Source organism: Candoia aspera, chromosome 1 (assembly GCF_035149785.1).
Source record: "Candoia aspera isolate rCanAsp1 chromosome 1, rCanAsp1.hap2, whole genome shotgun sequence".
Lineage (NCBI taxonomy): Eukaryota > Metazoa > Chordata > Lepidosauria > Squamata > Boidae > Candoia > Candoia aspera.
Window position 1 is genome coordinate 339,494,983 of NC_086153.1, and position 22,200 is coordinate 339,517,182.

Consider the following 22,200-nt stretch of genomic DNA (forward strand, 5'->3'; position numbering starts at 1 on the left):
TTACCGACCTTGGAAGGATGGAAGGCTGAGTCAACCTGAGCCGGCTACCCAAGAATCCAGCTTCCTCTGGGATCAAACTCGGGTCATGGGGAGAGTTTGGGTTGCAATACTCCCGCCTACCACTCTGCACCACACGAGGCTCAGAAATTACCAGGTATGAAAATGTAGAGAGCCAGGTTGCTTCACACAAAGACAAAATTGCACTCGTCTTATTTATTTATTAAATTTATACACTGTCCATCTCACTATGGAAGTGACTCTGGGCCGCTTACAAATAAAAGGTGTCCATCATTTTTCTGCATGTGCAAAAAGCTGGCCGTTCTGCTCATGCCTGTTCTTTGGGTACAGTCAAATTCGCCAGTTTTATCTTGTATAACCCCAAAACCACTTGTTCATTGGGGGACAGAATACCCACCACCTCTTGAAATGGTTTGTCAAATGTTGTGTGTTAGATGGCCATTCTGGGATCAGAAGACGGGGTTTTGATCTGGTCCAGCATGGCTTTTCTAATGGTCCTCACCTACAATCAGATACGGAGATAGAGCTGCAATTGTCTTACCTGGAAGGAATGTTGCTACTGACAAGGGGTGGACCAAGAAGAACTCTTGACCACACCAAGAAGCAGATTATTATTTTTAAAATATGTACTCATTAGCTTCCAGATGGAACAACTAACAGCAAAACCACCTATCCTACCAAATCATTACAATCCAGCATTAGCTTCCAAAAATGAAGGAAGATGGGTAGTGAAGAAATAACATCCCACAAATTCAATTTAATACAGACTTCCAAATTCTATCTTGAAACACAACATGCGCCTATATCTTCTTATGGGCAATCAGGATTTATGGAGGTTTTATGCTTGCTGAAATGGTAGTTTTTGTAAAGCTTGACATATGACCAAGGAAAATGGTGTGAATAAAAAATTGGTTTGCAGCTCTCATTTTCCAGTCACTGGTTTTCAATATGTTGTTTCTATTTTACACAATGTCACCAGAGGGAATGGCTTCCCGAGAGACAGGTGATGATGCTTTCCTTCATCTGGACACCTCATGTATTTTTTCTATTTATTTGACATTGAAGGTGCAGCCCAATAACTAACTGCCTGCCTGCCTTTTTTCCCCATCCTTTCCCCTATAAAGAAAATGGTCAGTTAGGTATGTCAAGAATGAGGCTTCCTATTGGACAGTATCCCATGGGTACTGAAAATCGGAGGGAAAAATGCAGTTGTTCAGACAGCATACATTATGGCAGGGTTGCTGCTCCAAATGGCACGTGACCATTTGCCTTTATCTAATAAATATGCCTCGGCTGCATTCGTCCTCCCATTTCAAATGCTTTGGGTGGGAGGCCTCTTCCTTCCCCACGAATTCAAACCCAGGCAAGAAGGTGTTGGAACCTGGGTTTCCGTCCTACTTACTCAGCAATCTCAGAAAGGGAGTAGGTCAAGAAGAACATTTCCTGCCACCTCTGGTCCCAGCCCCATCCTTCCGCTTGGGGCAACTCAAATAGTTGACTGGGTATCTTACTACTGCAACTCAGGTGATGATTCCAAGATCATGATTCCCAAAGGGCAGCTTAGCTTTCAGCAGTGAGGCACTTCAGGGGGACAAGGCTGTGCCAGCAGGCAGATGAAAGCCCATGAAAAGAACAAGATCCAGCATCAGTGACTAACTTCGTTGGCCAAGGGAGCTGGAAACCTAGAAAGTTTCAATTGCAGTAATGCACTGATCAAAACTTCCTATAACCTAAAACACAACTGGCAGGGGCTCCACAAGCTCCCTACTCCCAGGCCTAGGAGAACAGCCAAGTTTTCAAAGACTTCTGGATGATCACCAGGGCACCATCTGCCCCAGATGCCTCTTGCTCATGGATCTTGCATGGGATCAAGAGACATGCAATGCCAAAGAACACTACCCTATTTGGGTTAGAGGAAAAGAACCCAGCTAGTCCTAATACTGTCTCAAAATGGGCAAGGACGTAACTATGATGCAAGTCATAGTACAAGTAACTTTAGGATCGCTACATGGAGTGACAAGCCAAAGAGGAGGAGGGGGGAAGGAAACTATGAACTGCATATAGGAATCGGACTAGGTGTGTTCCTAAAATAGATAACGTGTTTTGTTTCTAACTGCAAACAAACCATGGTGTCCGAGAAATTCTGCTGGACTGGAATGTATTGATTATGTTGGGTTTCAGCCAAAACAAAATCCAGAGGGATCCTGGAGTGATTTTAACAGGCCAAGTAGGGCAAGGCTGTTGTGGATCAACTCCTTAGCAGCTCCTAGTAGGGCCTATCCCCATGATCTCTCCAACGCCTTCCTTTCTCCTCTCTTTTCAGCTGCAGCTGATATGCATCCTTCACATTTTCCTGTACTCTGCACCTATATATGAACCAAAATATCCAGAACACAAGGGTTTGGGCTCGGGCATGAACCACCTGAAACCTGCTGTTTCTTGCATTAAATGGTTCGTGCATGGGGCATTTCTTGATATCCCTAGATCAGCCCACAATACTGTTGGCCAGAACAGCATATGTCATGTTATGCACATCACGAAGAGAAAACCTCATTAAGTGTGCCCCCACTATATCCACAATTGCTGAACCACTGAAAAAATGCTCAGTGATCAACATGAATGTATTTGTATTTAACAAATGAGAAAGAAATATTTTTTTTACGGAGGCATTCTGCACTGTAGGAGAATTGAGAGGGAGACCTACGCTTGCGTCTTCCTGTCACCCCACAACACAGAGATAACAACTCACTCTTCACTGGGACAGGAGCCTTCCTTCACTTCAGCCCAGTAAAAGTCTTAAGACTATTCCAAGGCCTCTGAAGCTGGTCTAGGACTACCACCCAATCAGAAAGACAACAGCCAGAGTATACCATCAAAACTGGCTGGGGCAACCATCAGAGACCATACTTAATACCAATTTTGTTTAGGCTTAAGCCAAAGTGACAGCCTCAGTGTTCGCTGCTGTAAATGGTCCTGGTCCTGATTACCTAAAGCAGCAGCTTCCATTGAGATTTCTATTGTGCAAGTACAGCATAAGCTGTTTTAAGTGAGTCTTCTACTCTCTCTCCTTGGTGTTCGCTTTCTCTTGATTATTTTTAAGGATACGGAAGTCAGGTGTAATGTAACAGCTACTCACAATAGCAACAGTTAAGAAGGCAAAGGGGCACTAACACAAAGTGTATGTGTGATGGAGGAAAATTGACACCTAGTGAACCTAAGACAGACAAATTACTCTCCTTTTGATATAAGCATTTCACAGGTAAGTAAATTCTTCACAAGCAGAAATTCAGGGCTGCTCCCAGTAAACATACACACTGTGCACTGAGCCATAGTTTAACTGTGGTTTGTTCATTATTGGCAGGGTTAACACCTTGCTTTAAACTAAAAAACCTAGGATAGGTTAGCTTTCCAAGGCATATGTGAACCAGTCACAGTGTACAAGCACAGATGCACTTCATGCAGAAGCTGTCACAAAGAATACACGTATGTATGTATGTATATATGTAGGTCCACACATACTGTCAGACTCTGTAGCATCAGAACTGGAGTAATGTTGTTGATTCACTTATCCAAAATTAGTCCTTGGGCAGCTGCCCAGTCAGTCCCTTCAATGCATGTAACAATCTTACCTTTTGCCAGTCTTTCCAGCCGCTTGCCGTGTTCTGGGGGTATAGCGTACCTGGCAAGGGAAACAAAAGCTCATCAGCAAAATTAAGTCTAGAACCTCTATTCCCACACTGAGTCATTAGGAGCCTGTCTGCAGAAGCCTGTTCTTTGCCCTTCACCGCTCACTAGCCAACATCTCTCTTCTCCATACATGATTTCAAACAGGAGGTTAGCTAAACACAACAGGATGGTGGAAGATGAACCTCTTTTGGAGCTTCGCTTTCCCAGACAAGGAACAGAGTAAGGGAAGGGAGGAGGAAAGTTGATGAACTGCTGTAAGAGCGTGAAGAACACCGTCACAGAATGTGTCAGCTCCGGAAAGCCCATTTCAGCATAAAGAAGGTCCGTGATGGATTATTTTAGGCACTCTTAGTCTACTCTCTGTTTCTTCTTGAAAGTCCCAGATGAAGGGAAGAAACACAGAAGTAGGCCCTGGAATGTGTTTACAGTATAATCTTCAGGCCCATCATCCTCAGAAAGCCTGGCCTACTTAATGAGTGAGTAGAACATAGTCCACTAGCATTTGGAAAACGGCATGATAATCAGGGCCCTTGTAGAAACTACCACAGTACTGATTCTTTCTCTCCAAACAGCTACAATTTTTGTTTGTTGTTTATTTGTCCAGTCGCTTCCGACTCTTCGTGACTTCATGGACCAGCCCACGCCAGAGCTTCCTGCCGGTCGTCACCACCCCCAGCTCCCCCAGAGACGAGTCCGTCCCCTCTAGAATATCATCCGTCCACCTTGCCCTTGGTCGGCCCCTCTTCCTTTTGCCCTCCACTCTCCCCAGCATCAGCATCTTCTCCAGGGTGTCCTGTCTTCTCATTATGTGGCCAAAGTACTTCAGTTTTGCCTTTAATATCATCCCCTCAATTGAGCAGTCTGGCTTTATTTCCTGGAGTATGGACTGGTTCGATCTCCTTGCAGTCCAAGGTACTCTCAGGATTTTCCTCCAACAACCATTTTTGTTAGGAGCAACATAATCTGCAGGCAATTATATACGCATCAGGATAATCTAGTACAAAGTTAATGGATGGCACTAGAGAAAAGGACTGCCCCAGTGTCCCATCCAATCAGGGATGCAAAATCAGCAAGAGGTGTTGACGTCTCAAGACACGCATTTGTGTTCTTAAGATCTAGAAAATAGAAAGAATCCAGCCCAACAAGACAAGCAACTGCACAACTGACGTTACCGTGAACTACTCCAACAATGGTTATAGCTCTCCTTTCTGAGAATAGAGAAAGGTTGCCTCAGAAAAGGACTACATCTACCAGAAGCCTTATGAAAAATGGCAAGAACTGTTTGGCAATAAAGGTTGACCTCATAAAAAGAATCACCTCCATTGTGATCCTGAAGTGAACATACAACTTGAGAGGTGTACAGAGAGGACAGAGGAAGGACTATATCCTCAGATGGGAAAGGAACAAGGTAATGCATCAGGAGGAGCTGAAGGTTCCCTGAGAAGACGAGGTCTTACTCACATACATCTTCCTTGGGCAACATGAGAACTTAGGAGTCCCGACAAAAAGACACCATCCCTAGTTGCTACCATCAACAGCCAGTGTGGTGTAGTAATTAAGGCTCAAGTTCGCTCTCAGCTGCAGAAGCTCCTTGGGTGACTTTGGTCCAGTCTCATCTGGCCAGTCACCATCTCTTACCCCGACATATCTAATACGGTTGCTGTTGTGGAGAAAAACCGGAAGAGGGACTCCTATGGATACTGTTTAAAGCACCTGGAGAAAAGGCAGAATATCAATCTAATCAATAAATAACTGAATGGGCATGAGTTCTGTGTATTCTTGTATCATTTCATAAACATACAGGTAGTCCTCGCTTAATGACCCCAACTGGGACTGGAATTTCCATCGCTAAGCAAAGCGATGGTTAGGTGAAACATCAGGCGACTGCACTGCTTAGCGACAGCAGTTCTGGTACTCCGATTGCAGTTGCTAGGCCAGGACCTCACACTTCTCCTGCCCTGCCACCCTCACCTCCACCTCAACTCCCCCCACCCGCCTGCCTCCCCCCATCTCCGCCCTTTTGGCCGCTCTGCACTCTGCTGCCCACCCCTGCTGCCCCCTTCGCCCCCCGGCTGACGTTCACCGTCTTCTTCCTCCCACTGCTGAAGAGGGGGGACAGGCGGAGGGGAGTTGAAGTACAAGCTGTGGTCATAAATGTGGGCGGGCTGCCAAGGGCCCAAAAGTTGATCAGTTGACTGCTGTGGTGCTGCGGCAGCCAAAACTTTGAGGACTGGTTGTAACTGCCATGCATTCAGCACCGCTGCAACTTCGAATGATCACTGAATGAATTACTGTTAAGCAAGGACTACCTATACACAAGTCTAGAGACCAGGCTTCTCTTATCAGGCTCCTGCGTTTCTCGTGGGAGAAGTCTCTTTCACTGGCAACTACAAAGCCTCTTGAAAAAATTAAAAAAAAAAAAGATATCACATCCCAAATTTTCTATAGATTAAAGTGACGTTTTGCCCCTGAAATGATCAGCAAACTCATGCTCTAATGTTAAGTGGGAGATCCAGAAAGAAAATATGGTTAGAAAGGGAGTGCTGGGACTTTGCATTTAAACTAATTTAAACTGGTATCTTCAAACAAAAATGTAATTTAAAAAAGAAGTAATAGCTGATCTTACAAAGTAAGCTAAGAGTCTATTCCGAAGACCAAGAACCCTTCTGACTGAAGCCGCAACAATGCACCTTTAAACTAAGTTTTGTTTGCCTTGAATTTTAATTTTTTTAAAGCCATTTATCACTAACATAAAACAAATAAAAATAATGAATAAATTAGTCCAGATCCAAATACTTCTTCTGGGGGATTAACAAGAAATGAGTTATCCTATTACTTCTGGGAATGTGTTGAAAGATTTGGGAAAGGGCGCATTCACTGTTATGAGGCAGTCAACGATTAATGCCATTCTTTGGATTACCGTGCTATTTTTACTTAATTACTGCCTGTAATTGGGAGTTATAAAGATAAGATTAATTGAATTGTGAGGCTGTTGAAGTTAATATGTGGGAACATGGTTACTGTGTTATCGTAGCCTGCAGACTGCAGAAGCACCTAACTGAATTCTAGAGAGATGTCCCATGGAATTCATATGGCGCTGCTTGGACAGGAACCCAGGAAATGCATTAAGGAGCTTAAAAGCAGGAGAGGGAGAGAAAGCACCGCGGTCTTGCCAGACATACTGAGAACAGCCAGCATACTCTTGCTCATAACGGGGGGAGGGGGGCACTTATTTCTTTCTTTCAAATTAGGAAGAGAAAATGGACCCAACCCAATCTAAGCCCATCCCACAGAATGGAAAAAGACAAAGCCTCAGAAATTAATTCTAACCCGCCAACGGAAGCACAACTACAGACCTCGGTTTGAAAGATGTGAGGCAAAGGAATGCCCAACCACCCTCCCCTGGCAACGTTCGGTCTGAGACACAGGCCCGGGAGCACCGATTCTGGCCAATCAGCAGAGCAAAACCACTGAGACGCCAGATGTCCTCCAGCGCCTGATGCGGAGGCTGTGCTGCACCTCCAAGCCTCAGTGCATGGGAACTGATCTCTTACAAATCTGTCTTCCATCTAAAGGGAAAAGAGGTCTCATCTTTGGCATCCCATGCACGAGTATCATCTATTTCTTCAAATAATACTTGGCAGACACACACAGACATAGACACATAAACATGTATTTATTTAGCCTGAGGGGACCCACTGCCTCAGCAACCACAGCAATTAATTCTGTAAGGTAGAATAATGTATTTATTTTGGTCTTACAAAGGCAGTGTGGCTGGGAGAAATAAAGCCACAGTGTTACTTCAAGGCAGAGGGCAGATCCAAGCCTAGTGAGCAGCTTTGTCTCTGAGTCATGAAACTAATCCGTAATCTATATTCCAATGTTATGCTAAATGCTAGATGCCCATGCAAAATCCAGGTGGCTAACTGCTAGATCCACAGAAACCCGTAACTGGGGCTCTGCCTCCAAACTCCATCTGCCACACAACGATATCTGATGTCTCCCTAACTCTGCCCCAGTGACAGAAAGGGGTCGCTTTCTAAAGCCAAACAAGCCAGCATTTGATTCACACTGGGACCATCTCATCTCCCTAGCGCTTGTTCTTCTTACGTCTTGCTGAACAGTAACCGAAGCATTCTGGTTCGCCTGCTCAGGAGGAGACAGCTACAACAGGCTGCCTTCAGCGGGAAAAGTCAAAATGTCAAGGAAGATCAAACTGTTCACTCATTAACCTCAAGGAGAGGTGTCAAAACAAGAGAGATGTTCAAATACCCAGAAATATTCTTTCTGTCAGCTGCTCTGAAACCCCCTGTGTTTGGAAAGAAGAGGTTTATGAGGGCAGTAGAGTTAACACTGATATTCTCTTTTTGTTAAAAGAAAGAGAAAATAAAATAATGATCAAGCCTCTCAGTCTTATGCTTCTAAAGGCTTAAGGGAAGTGGGCACTTACAATTTTCTGTGACGAAAATAAGTATTTGGACACAAGCTTAAAAAAGAAAGCAAATAATAGCTACAGAACTTACAAATCTGTGTAAATATGTGGCTGCAGTGGTGGCAGTACAATTATATTACATGACCTATACATATGCACTAGAAAAGCAGGATATACATTTTTAGGTAACAACAAACTCAAGTTTCACTCCTGGTGACTGTGGGGACAAGTCCATGTATTTTACTTGGCAGCAATACAGAAGTAATTTTTACCTTTTTTTAAAAAAACTTCCAGTCTAGCCTACAATCCTGGGAATATCTGATGACCTCCTATCCAAGTGCTCATCATGCTCCCCAATCAAATGCTCCCAGAACATCTGATTGGACCTGCATGCATGATTGGAGTTAACACGTGTTGGGACTTGCGAGTTAGCAGAATTGGGAGGGGGAACATGCCAGGAGTGTGAAAGCATCTTGTTTGGACTATCTCTGGTATCCAAGGTCAAGCTGCTGAGCCGTTGGAGACATCTGCGTGGAGCTGAACCAACTGGCACGAAAAGGGGGGCTGCATGCCTGTGAAAGGGTGTTGTCGTTTATTTGTTCAGTCGCTTCCGACTCTTCGTGACTCCATGGACCAGCCCACGCCAGAGCTTTCTGTCGGTCGTCACCACCCCCAGCTCCCCCAGGGACGAGTCCGTCCCCTCTAGAATATGTGCGAAAGGGAGGGGGTTTGAATTCATTGAGCTGTTTAACTTGGGGAAAACGCAGGAACTTTCATCCGCAACTTTTTCACTGGTCTGTATGCTACACTCCATTAAAGCAATTTCTACTATAATCACGTATGAACCAAATTTGATGGCAGTTTGAGTAATACAGTCATTACAGTGCTAATACTGCTTCTTTTTCTTTGGAAATTAGTCAAGCGTCCTAGATGTTGCCAACTATCCAATTTTTTATATAAACGTGTTTGTGTGTGTGCATATAAATTTTTGTATATACATATATACAAAACACGCGCACACACACGCACACACACTATTTGCACTTACATATACATCATTCTATTGCAGGATCGCACTTATTTCTCGATCCCTGCAGTGGCTGCGCAATGGCTTGGACCCCCAATTCAAAGTCACAGTCATTGTGTGAAAAGGCCTTTTCTCTCCCTTACAGGTCAAGAACAACAGAATAGAACGTAGTCTTCTGGACAAATCTTGGATCCAGCCAAAGCCAAACGGATTGTTGAGGCTGATCCCGATTTCAGCAGAGATGGATCTGGGGAGGCCTTAACAGGCAGGGAGGGCAAGGCTGACGCGTCTTGGCCTCTCTTCCCGCCTCCCGCTCTGCATGCCAACTACCTGCCAACTGCCCAGCACCTTCCTCCCCCATGGGCCTCCTCCCTTATTCACTGAACATTCCTTCTCTGCCACCACGGTCATGCTCCCATGCAACTTACCCCCCCCCCACTTTCTTTCTCTGTCACTCCTCACACTCACTTGTAGTAGTAGTAACAGTAGTAGTAATCATAATAATAATTGTAATGTTGTAATAATCACTTCCTTCTCTGCAGCCACCCCTCTGCCACTGCACACTGCCAGCCTGTCTTCTCACCCCAGAGCAGCTTTGCAGAGTAAGTACATTTTTCTTCAGGAGCTACGTGAGTCAAGCAAGCCAAGACGTGAAGCTTCTATCTGTAGCCTGTGCCCATCCATTATCGTTAACTCACAGAGCTGGCTCTAGGCTGCTGTTGTGCTTGGTGCAGCTTCTACCTTATCATTCAAGGGCAGTTTTGCATTTAATGATTTGCCTGGTTGCCAGTGGCAACCAGAAGCTCCACACAGGTGAGTGCACAAATAGCACGCTTCAAGCACGTCGCAATTTCACTACCCTGCTTCTTATTCATAAAGAGGGACCTCTCACATGAATAAATAGCAGGGTTTGGGGTGGTTGTTTTTTTTAAGTATGGCTCTGCAAACCTGCAAAAGCCACCCTGCCCCAGCAGCCCACCAAAGGGGCCAAGCGAGAGGTGCGAAGGGAGAGCGGGAGGACCGTGAGACCAAGCCGAGAAGAGTCGTACTTCTCATAAAAGAGATGCTTCTGTTTCAAGCCTATCAGATGCTCCTTGTTTCAGCTCCCTCTCTAGCCTCCAATTCATGGAGGTTTCTGTCTCATTCATAAAAGCCAGTCACTCCTTCCTTCAACTACACGCAGCCCAATCGAGGCCCCTCAGTTTGTGGAAGTTCAACAAATCTGAACCGGCCACCCTTCCCTCTGCTCCTTGTTTCCCTGCAGGGAGTACCTGACACGATGACCCCCTCAGCTCCCTCGGTTTTCTGTGGAGTTCTGATCTTTCAGTTCGGCCGGCGTGGCGGATATTCTCTTTTGGAAGGTATAAATACCGTCACTGCCGAGTCACCCAGGGCCGTTTTAACTAAAAATGGAATGGCCACCGGCTGTATCCTGAGTTGGACTTCAGCAGTGAATTATTTCTTTGTAATTTTAGGCACACTGACTCAAGGTATGTCTGGTGCTTTATGTTCTTTGATGTTCCAGTGTTTGAACCAGTTTGGGAGGGCAAATACAGTTAACTTGGGCACTGCTTCTTCAGTCAAAGAAAGGTCATCAGAACTCAGTTTGATTTTATCAGTGGTCTTTTTTTCCCAATCAGGCAGCACAGATTAATGCATATATCACAAGAAGAAATTATTCATACCACACCAAATAAAATATCTGGGGCTTTTTTCTTGGTATATTGGGCTTTAAATATTGCCATGACTTAGTGGACAACAGATAAATAAAGGAGGCTAATAACTAGCCTTTTTCAGTGATGGAAGAAAAAAAAATTTAGCTAGCCAAACAGGGAAACTCCTGAAGTTTAGAAACAGGACTCTATTTTTTTTTTATTTCAAGCTATTGATTAGCTAGTAAAATAAATTTACTTAAATTATGAGTTGGGTAGGTGCCTTCAGGTAAAGATAAAAGCAATGGATCTTGGTATAGTAGAATTTTGATACAAAAGACGTTTTTTCCCTCCAGATTTCACCCCCAAATAACAAAGTCTGCTGGATCTGAAGTCTGGATTATTTATGGAAACTGTTACTACACATCAGTTGTTCAGTGTTGCTGTTGTTCCACAAATGACAAGTTGACATTAATTATGTAAATTCAGATTTAATTGACATGTAGATTGAACATATACTCCCTCCCCTCAATGAGGGGACCAAAGGTCTTTATATCTGCATCTGCATCTACATCTACCTCTATCTACATATATGAGTAAACACAGCTTACAACTGAATAATAAAACTGTCAATCGTGTGAGCAGTTTAGAGCAGAGGCGATTGTTCAACAGGGGGCCGTGACTCCTTGAGAGGGTGCAAGTGAATCTGGGGAGGGTTCTGCTTGGACCTGGACAGCCTTTGCCAAGCGGTTGGCACTGGACTGGACCATGCACAGGACCCGGGTGCCAGGCATCTCCTTCAGTACCCTTTGTGCTCGCAGTAAGAGGTCCTGCAACCATGCAGCTTGCTCCTAAGGCTGCACAAGGTAGCTCAGCCCGGTCTGATACAGTCTCACCTTCCCTCTCTTCCAAGTGTGGCTCTTCCTCAGCTGCTTTCTGGAGGCCTCACACTGGATTCTGACGCTAAGCTTGTATGCTTGCACAAAACATCTGAGGTGTGTCTAATCCAGATGTTTTGCCTCATCCCAGGAGTCCAGTGCAGCTTTTCCAAAAGCTCGTCTCCAGCACCTCCACTGTCACCATTCACTGGAGCATAACATGGAACGAGCACCAATCCATGGATTCCTACATTTATATACACCCTTAACAACCTAGATGACACCAATTTTTACTTTCCGACATACAATTTAATTACTTCGTTCATACATACACACACTACAACTTTACTTCCCTGCATGTGTTCATCAAGTCCGTCCATAATATCAGGGAGTAAGACAAAGATCTATGATGTTCCCCTGGTTATTTAATAAAGGATATTTTTGGTGGCATTAAAGGTAGGTGGGCTGGGGTGGGAATTTACGTGCACTTCTGTAAGCAAACAATCTCATCTTGCTAGCCCACAACCCAAATGACACACAGTGAATGTATACAGCGTGTACAGCATATACATCCATACAGCCTGTGGATGCGACACGGACTATGGATCCGAAAATTAATGGATCAAAGGATAGTTGCATTTGACAAGGAAAACTGAACGAATGATTGCGAGAGATACATAAATGGTGGAAAACTAGAGGAAACGGATGGATTTGTGTACCTTGACAGAATACCTGCTAAGAAAAGGAAATGGTTGGAGAAATGTTAGAACATGCAAATGCTGGTAGAAAAATAGCTGATAAGTGGTTAGTTGCAAGAATTACTGTCTATTAAAAGAAGCAAAAATAGCTGTGTATAATGTGCTTTGCTATACAGAAGAGATTGTTGTGAATATGCCAGGAAAAACGTAACAGTTGAGCTGACTGTAGTAGGAACGAGGGACTTAAGAAACGGTTGTGTGTGTGCTAAGACAAGGAGAGATAAGGAGAAGGATTCATGGCTGCTGAATGAATGCGGACTGAACAAAAAGTGGGTGACCGGCACAAAATAAACGCCCTGAGGTATTTGGATGATATAGAAAGAATGAATGAGGACAGAACAGCAAAATAAAGGAGGCGTGAATGCGTCAAGAGGAAAGGGAAGACTGAGAAAGTCATGGCTGGATGGAGTTGAAGAGATCCTGACAAGTTTAGAGAACAAAAGGCAACACAGTATATGAAGAGGTACACGTGCATGGTGGAAGGTGGAAGCAGGGATTGTTTGAAGGATGGAAAGCCACGGAGAGGTGTGGAAAGGTATCAGTGGTGTTGATATTAAAGCTTTAGCTATGTTTTCTTGCCTTATCGTATGGCTACTTATTACTCAATTTTTGCATTTTGCATCATGTTTCTTATCCCAAAAGGGATTAGCGTGATGCGCATAAAGAGCATTCTAGGAAACTTCAGAATACAGCTAGTCCTTGGTTAACAACCACTTGTTCAGCGACCACTTGAACTTGCAACGGTGCTGAACAAGTGGTACTTATGACCAGCCCTCCAGGTTCCGGCCATCACAGTGCCCCTGCAGCCACGTGACTGCAATCTGGGCGTCCAGAAACCGGCCCAGATTTCTGACTGTCAGAGTGTCCTGCAGTCACGGGACTGTGATTTGCGGACTTCCCTGCTGGCTTCCCTCAAGCAAAGTCAGTGGGGAAGCTGGCAAGAAGTCGGAAGTGATGGTCACAAGAGGTCCTCGCTTAACAACCTGTGGTGGTTCACTTAACAGTGGTAATCAGGGACTCCTGGAACTGCCATCACTAAGCAGCATAGTCACGTGATGTCATGCTTTACAACCGCATCGCTTAGCAATGGAAATTCCAGTCCCAATTACCGTCATTAAGTGAGGACTACCTGTAGTCATTTTTTTCCCAGAGCACACCAAACAGGCTATTCCAGATATTTTCCAAAAGCAACTTTTCCAGTAAGAAAGTGGTTCACTCTACAGGCACTCCTTGCTTAACAACAGTAATTGGGACTGTTGCCATCGTTGAGCAAAAATCATGGGTCGTTAAGCAAGGACCTCACGTGACTGCGACTTGCTGCCGGCTTCCCTCAACCAAAGTCAGTGGGGAAGCTGGCTGGAAGGTACAAGTCCTGGGAGTGGGGGAGGGGGGTATGCGGTGAGTGCATGCAGGCTGGGGAGGGTTGCTGCAGCGCAAGCGTGCTACAGAGTATGAGATACCCGGGATCTCATACTTCGTAGGAGGCTCCTCGGGAGAAAAAGCAGAGGGAGCAACTTGCAACCTTCCTTGCTGTCTTCTCCATTGACTTCAATTGTGGGAAGCCGACAGGGCAGGTCACAAATGGTGATCATGCGACCGTGGGACGCTGCAACCGTTGTGTGAGCCAGTTGCCAATCACTAATTCAGCCCCGTTGCAACTTTGAATGGTCGCTGAACAAGTGGTCATTAACCGAGGACTACCTGTGTTCAGGTGAGGTCACCGCTAGGCTACTACATCAGCAAGAACTGCAATAAAAATGATCTCCAAACTTTTGCTCTGACAAACAGTTTGCATCCTTTCATGTAACATTTTGGGTACTTAAGGGGTAGGGGCCATAAATGTACAGTTCTCACTTTCAGTGTTAATTATTCATCAGAATTTGATGAAAACGGGAAGAACTGCCCCCTAAGTGAAACAAATATACAAGTGAAACCGGAAGTCATAAAGAATTACAGTTTTTCAAATGCTGCTGGAGTCCAAATCCAACTAAACTAATTAATACGGTCAATGATTGGTGATGGTGGGAACTGCAGCCCTTTATCTGCTGAGGAAAGGGGCCACGTGTAGCTCCTCTTGGCTTTAATGAAACGCCTACTGCTATTTATTGGTCCTCCCTTCAGAATTCCAGGTCTCATGCCTTGGCCCACTGCCTAAACCCACTCTGCTGTCTGATCTGCTCTAAAACCCTTTGTTTGGGAAAAAACTGAAGCTTCATAGTTGCTTTCATGGGGCCTCTTAATTGGACAGTCCCATGAGAAAAATGCCCCTTATTCTTACTGAAGAGAATGCTATTAATAGTGCAATTTCTTTTTTGTTGTGTTTATTCCCCTGGAATAGCTTGATGGATGTGAATAATTATCAGACTATAAAGGCAAGCAAATGTGTTATTTTCTATCACTCCACATCATCAAACAATAAAGTGTGAAACAGCGTTTTTGAATACAATTTTCCCATCTAACAGCTTAGAATTATTATCAAGAACAATGAAAATACATAACCAAATGCCCGTCGAGTTTAAAATTAAATGACTGTGTCAAGGAAGAGGAAGACAGGCCAACCATCTCAGGATATGAAGACGAAATCATAAAGCACATAAAAAATGACAAGGCAGAAGTTTCAGAAATAGAGCGTATCAGGGACACAAGTGCTTTACTCGGCAGGGACCTTCCCATCTAGCCTACGTCAGAGCCCCTTAGGTTTCCCAACTGGCAAAAAAAAAGGTCCTGTTTTCAAGCACTGAAACCCTAAAACGTTATTCTCAGAAGACAAAGTTCTGTTTCCTCTACCAGTACTCCCTCTTGAAACTTAATTGCTCCCTCCTGAAACCATTCTTTTCATCCTTCCGCAACGGACATTCACAGGTTTCTCCCTTCTTCCTTCCTTCCTTCCTTCCTCCCTCCCTCCCTCCCTCCCTCCCTTCCTTCCATTCACCTGAGTGACAAAATTCTGAAGCTTCAAGACAACATTTCAGGACACGGCAGAAGTACTTGAAGAAAGCTGATCCTCCTTAAATCCCAAATCAACAAGCAAAATGATGTGTACAATGACAAAAGAAACCAGTACGGACTCCCCTATCCATGCCTATTTTGACCATCAAACCACTGTACTTTCCGGGTGTGGTCTGTTTGCCTTCAGTTTTAATCCAAGGAGAAAGGGGAAAGTACCCAAGCAACCAAAAATTTAGGAAATACTGAAATAGCTGTTCGTATGACTTTGGACTGGCTGCACCGGGCTCCTCACCTCACCGTGCTTGCCTCCCATTGCCATCTGAGTTTTTCTTAGGGAAGTTCAACATCCGACAATTCTACAGGGACGCACACATCTCCTTTGTTCCTTCTTCGCCATATTACCAACACTGCCCCAGCTCCAATACCTCCATAGTTAACTAGGATTACTCAACCTCGTTGCACCCTTCTTCCAGCAAAATGCAAATACCAAGAGCAAAGGGTTCAACTGCAAATGTCACTTCCATCCAACTCATGTTGGAAATCCAAAAATTAATTTCACAGTGTCTGCACAAGGTCTGGGAAAAAGGGGTCCTATATAGCTTTTAACATACTATAATTATTGAAAAGGGGAACAGGGACCAAGAGAATAAATAATGGCACATTTAAATTAGTTAAGCAGAGATCCATCGATCCATCGATCCATCGATCCATCTATCTATCTATCTATCTATCTATCTATCTTCGAAGAGGTTTACACAGGCTAAACATATTGACCCCTTTAACAAACAAACACCAATATGTCCTCTTTCCAATAACAAGATCGGAAAAGTTGTTTCGATCTTTGCAAGATGGGAATGTATCTGGGGATGAAACATAAACAGTGGCATTTATGTTTGTGGCCTAGGGACTGCAAAAGTATTACCCAAGACTGCTTTATGCTCCAATAAACATGGACTCATTCACAGGAAGAAACTTTTCCTTTAATCCACTTTAGCAACTGGATTAAATCCTACTTGCACTTTTTCTGCACACCCCTCGCCTCTAAATCTATACGTCACTTGAACTTTACATAACTTTATTTATTTATTCATCAAATTTAGACGGCCACCCATCCCACGAATGTGACTCATAAACATCATCTCTCAATCAGCAGGCCAAAGGAAACTTGCAAGAGACTACATAGAAAAATCTTCCCGCTGGGTAAATCGAACATTTTCTACCAATCCTGAAATCTAACAGATAACCATGGGGACAGGACAGTGTATCTGCTTTGAGTCCAGACACGAGTTAAATGGGACACGAGAGGTCAAGAGCAGCATCTAATGTGCCCTCGTTAGAAGTGAAAACACAAGCTCCGAAAGCAGGCAGAGCTAGTGCGCATGCTGACATTTGCACCCGGCTCTTCCTGAAAAGTACCTGGAGCCAACCACAGACCCAGAGTGACAATGCCGGGAACAAAGCCTCTTTGTTCGGAAGTTTAAATTCCACCCAATTGATAAACCTTGGACCAAACTGCAGTTTAGAAAATCATGGCATTGTTGGGGGGGGGGCAAAAATAGCAACAAATAGTATACGCTACCCCTAGAGAAGAATGGAATACGTGTGATAAAGATAAATCACTAGTATTCGGCAGCACATTTTCTGGGGCACTTATGTGGTTCCAGATGTTTTTGATTATGCATGTTAGTATCACAAAAATGCTGTAATTTTTAGAAGTTAGAAAGTTTAGAATGCACATTTTTGGGGAGTGAGGGTTTCATGTCTGACTCAAACATCAAGGATGGTGTAAAGGTAGGAAGAAAGTTAACAGCTGGCAGTAAGCAGATCTCTTAACAAACAAAAACAAGCCTTTACAAGCCACTGAAGTACCATCCAAGTCAATTTGCCATAATATCTCCATTCAAAAGGATGAAACTCACATTCAGCTGAGTGTCCTGCACATTACAAATGACGGTGTTTAGATCAAAGGTTTCACAGACAGAAGAGTAAAGAGAGTCACTTAAAGCCAATGGTGAAAAAAATCAAACCATGTCAACTTCTCAAACATATACCCAGAGACTTTTGTAGCAAATTCAGATTTATCAGCAAGCTTGCAAAATGAGGACAGGAAGGTGCCATGCACCCACAAACATTTTATTCACTGTCACCATTGTTGCACAATCCTATCCATCGCTGCCACTACTCACCAACTTGTTATATTCCACACCATAAATGCCTTCTTATAAGAAATATGATCTGGGACAGAAGTACCTTCTATATACTAACTGTTGCAAAGGCTAAAATAATAATTAATCCGCTTATCTGAGCAAACAGATTTTTAGAGAATCCTACATCTTTTACCCCAGAAGAGGAAATTTAATAAATTTGCAGTGGGGGGAAAATGGAAAAAAAAAAACGTGTTATCAACTGCTGAATGCCTGTTAGAGAAAACCATACAATCGTAAGAGAAGTATTTTCACTAATCCCATCTCCTGGACAAGGCCCTGGCTATAAGGATCTTAATCTTCAGAAGCACTCCCGATTTCACTTAGACCCCCTTTCTTGTCCCCCAGAAAGATACACTTTTAAAATGTCTGCTGAGTCCAATCCCCTGTAAAAGTCTAGGAATCTTTCGTCCTGAAAAGAGAAGACTGAAGAGGGATACGACGGCCCTCTTCAAACACCTGAAAAGAAAGCATGCGGGAAGAGGTTCAGACCTGTCCTCTGCCTTGCTCCAGAGTGCACGACGCAGATAATGGATTTAAGTCACGGGACCAAACGTTTAAAACAAACCTCCTAACGGTGAGACCCAATGGGCAGTGAAACCAATTACTCAGAGAACTGCTCTCTCCTTCACTGGGTATGTTCAAGCTGAAGGAGGCTTTAATTTGGATTCTTGCACAGAGCAGGTGGCCGAAACTGATAGTCGACATAGCTGTTTCCAACTCACGATTCTATGATGCAGAGAAAGCAGCAACCGGACTCTAGGAACAGCTAATCAATTAATAAAATTCTTGGAAAGAGTAAGCAGACTGTTCAAGTTGTCAGCTCCCATTAATATTTGTAAAATTTAAATGTGTAATAATGAGGTGGAAACAGAAAGAGAAAACCCTAAAGTCACAGCAATGTGGAGCAGCTGTTCCTGTCCTGTGCCAGCTGGTTTATGCAAACTGCCCCTTTCAGTTGGCACAAAAATAGCTAAAAGTCCTGCTACTCTCGGAACGGGTAAAGGCTTCTGCGTGCCGTACAGGAAACTAATTCTCTGCACCACAATGGAACCGTTTTTTTACATCCTCAGCTCAGGATGTTTTCTGAAGCTCATTTATGCAAAGATTCTACATGGGAAGGAAAGGCCTTCTGCAAAATAAATTTCTCTAACATGACAGAGCGTGGCCTTTTCTCTTAACACCACTGTGCAAAGAGAACAGAGAGAGGCAGCTCTAAAATGTATACTGCCGCTTCAACGCCATGGATTTTTTCCTGAAATCTAAATAACCAGAAACAGGCTTTTTTCAGGGACTACACCACTCTGCACACAATCGTTCAACAAGAACACTGCTACTGCTGGACCAATGCTGCCCAGCCAGGTTTATCCACTCGGGCTATAACGTTGCTAAAGAGCAATAATTTAAGGCAGACTTCAGCCTAAACGTTTCTTCCGATCTCTGTTGTTTTAACCCATTTAACCATCTTTTCCTGCAATCTTCCTTTGATAGATCAGAGATAACTGATACCCAGCATTTCATTAAGATCAACTGCTATTTGGGCTTAGAACAGTCTGACTCCCTTTTACAACTGTTGTCCTAGCTGATGGGTTGCAATCAGTTTTTCCTTGCTAATAAAGAAGAAAACTTGCTTGTCTCAATGACACGCAGCCATGTACAACATCAGGCCGTAGGTCATCGATGCACATTCCTGCAAATCTTCTGAAAAAGGAGTCCCATTCTTTTTGCTTCATAAAGAGCACAGTAAATACTGTTGCTGTGGCCTACAGCAGTCAGCTAAATGTTTCCAGTGGGGGGGGGGGGGTAAAAGCATTTTAAACACTGGTTTGTGTTCCATCCTCCCCTCTCCAAAAATAAAAACCCTCAAAAGCTGCAATTTACTGTAACCATCTGGCCAGATACATTAACCCAAGCTGAAGCCGTTTGTCCAAGCCCGTCCCTTGTCGGAGAAAGGCTTACAGCCATGCTGGGATCCTTCCCATATCCAAAGGACACAGCCTGGCCTTTGCACCTCACCAAGCAACTACCACTTGCTCTGGGATCCTTTCCAATTCCTCGAAGCCATGCCCACCCCGTTCCTCTTCATAAAACGTGCACAGCCGTCCTTGGAGATTCCAGTAACAGCCAAAGTGTAGTAGCCTGGCAATGACTGAGAAGCACGATGGGCTACTTTTCACTGAAAGTGTTCAAGTAGAGGCTAGACAACCATATGCCAGGACTGCTTTAATTTAGATTGAGCAGGGAGTTGGGATTCAATAGCCTTCCAACTCTAGAATTCAATGACTGACACTGCTGCAAGGGTTTTTCTGAAATCAAGATTGAGCTGGAAAAATTGGACATGCAATCATTAGTGGTTAATGCTACCAAATTTGAAGATCAGTGTTTAAAAGACTCAAGACAATGGTCTGGGCTGTTCAGTGATCTGTACCACGACTAGCCTAGAGCTGTTAGTAAATAATTCAGAACCTACATTCAAGGACTGGGAATTGAAATCCAACTCAACAGAAGGATGGAGAAAGCTACTGTACATCATCTCCTTCCCCTTTTTAGAAGGCACGCAAAGGTCCCAGACCTTTAGCCAAAGACCTTGTTGAAACGATGGAGGTCAGGGTCTGGTCAATGCTGGAGCCAATGGATACTGACTTTCATGATGGAAGACTGGAACAACCCTGACGGTGTTCAGGAAATTACTGAAGACTTGGTGGTTCTCCTATGCTTTGGGGACAGGGCGATTGTGGAGTCCTCTTTTTATTTTGTTGTTTTGCTCTTCTAGTCCATTGTAATCTTTTTTATGTTGGTTTTTAACTGTAAGCCACCCAAAGTTCTTTAGCTGTCAGGTGGCAAGTAAAGTAAAAGTAAAAGTAAAAGTAAAAGTAAAAGTAAAAGTAAAAGTAAAAGTAAAAGTAAAAGTAAAAGTAAAAGTAAAAGTAAAAGTAAAGTAATTAAGTAAGTAAACTGCAAGTGGACCAACAGATTAAAAATGTTTCTGCATGACTATTTTTTATTTCTCTTCCTGTTCCTACTGCTTGGAAAAAAACGGAATTCAGGGTCCAACTCTCTTTTCATGGGCCAGATCTGAGTGTCAGCAACATACAACCACATCCCCACCCCCGCTCCAAATCTTTGCTTACTCACACAGGCAGTTGCTGCTACAACCCCACCCACGATGAATGGTGTCCCATTGGCTTCAGGAGGTCTGCCTGAATATTAGCAGGTGAGTTGGCGAGGCTCACACTGATTAACTTATGACTGCGGTATAGGAAGCCTGAAAGCTTGCACTAATAACTCCGTGCTACACTCTGCCCATCTATTGTTAAATCACTAGGGATACAAAGCCGGCATCTTGGTGTAGACAACGTTTCTCCTTATAAGTTCCAGAGCAGCACACATCAGAAGCAGCCTTCTAATGAAGAGTGCGTCCTTCTCCCTGGCAGTCTGAGTCAACCAGACCAGGCTGGAACAGAGAGCCCTCCCCAGGGCATAGGAGGAGACCAGTGCCACCCAACCCTCCACAATTTCATCAACTGATAGGACCTTTGCTTTGCCAAAGTGGTGCAGCTGAGCCATAAATCAAACATCTCTTCAGCTTCTATTCTATCTGGCATGGCAGGGCCTTCCCCCCCTCCCCACCACCTTTTCTTAACAGACTGTTGGAAAAGATTTCCCGTATCAAAACAAAGGCTGTATGGAAGGAGCATGATGCTGTCCCAAAAGTTCCTGCCTGGGAAAGGATTAAGCTTGATATTGGATCCATCCCAGTCACACTACAGCATATGCGCCTCCTCAAAGTAACAGAGAAGCCCGACAGGGCCTCCCCGCAGAGCTGAGCAATCCAAAAGCGCAGGGCCTGGCCAAGCACCCTTCCACAGGCTAACCTGCTTCCAACTCTCAGGGGGAGGGGGGGAGAGTCATGGGGAAAAAACGGGCATGTCTAAAGCACTCGGTCGAACTCATCTGTGCTCTCTCTTATGTGCCACTTTCTCTGACCCACCAGGAATTTTTTTCAAATTCATTGCTGCCTCATCTAACATGTTCTCTGGGTCACCTTATTTAACTTACATATCCCAACAGGTCAGTTTCAATTTCTAAGTTCTGCCCCTTCACAAATCCTACAGACCACCAAATGTTTTGGCAGACAACCTGCAGCCATCTTTTCACCTGGAGCAACGTTCCTGATCAGTACCTCAAACTGAAAAAGAGAACACTGTGTCTGTACGTGTGCGCGTGTAAAGGTCACCCGCTAAGGTTCAAGACTGTGTGGGAATTTAACCCTGCTTCACCCCAGTGAAACCAGAAGAGTCTAAGAGAGGAGATATCCTTGGATGAAGCCTATCAAAGTACTTTGTGCATTTTATTGACACAAATAACTTACTCTTGCTTCTCCTTTTATTCTCTCTTCTGTTGAAAATTTTTAAGTTTTCCAACGTAAGTTCTCTGTGTGCATGCATGCATACACACACACACACGCATGCTCAGGCATGCTGTTCTGCAAAAGCGTCCTATACGGATTCTAATAATAATTCCTTTCTTCATTGGCCTTCCTATGGGTTAACAGATGGACATACCACTCTTGTTAATTTTGAAAGGTGAACTGC

At 44.0% G+C, this 22,200-nt stretch overlaps 1 protein-coding gene across 2 annotated transcripts in view; it reads right to left on the bottom strand.

Moving 5' to 3' along the window:
• KDM4B (lysine demethylase 4B) overlaps positions 1–22,200 on the bottom strand; it is a 170,716-nt gene that overhangs the window by 100,922 nt on the left and 47,594 nt on the right. For both annotated transcript variants that reach the window (XM_063290916.1, XM_063290917.1), the window contains exon 7: positions 3,648–3,697. In XM_063290916.1, coding sequence (XP_063146986.1) covers positions 3,648–3,697 — 50 coding nt within the window. The remainder of the gene's footprint in view (positions 1–3,647; positions 3,698–22,200) is intronic.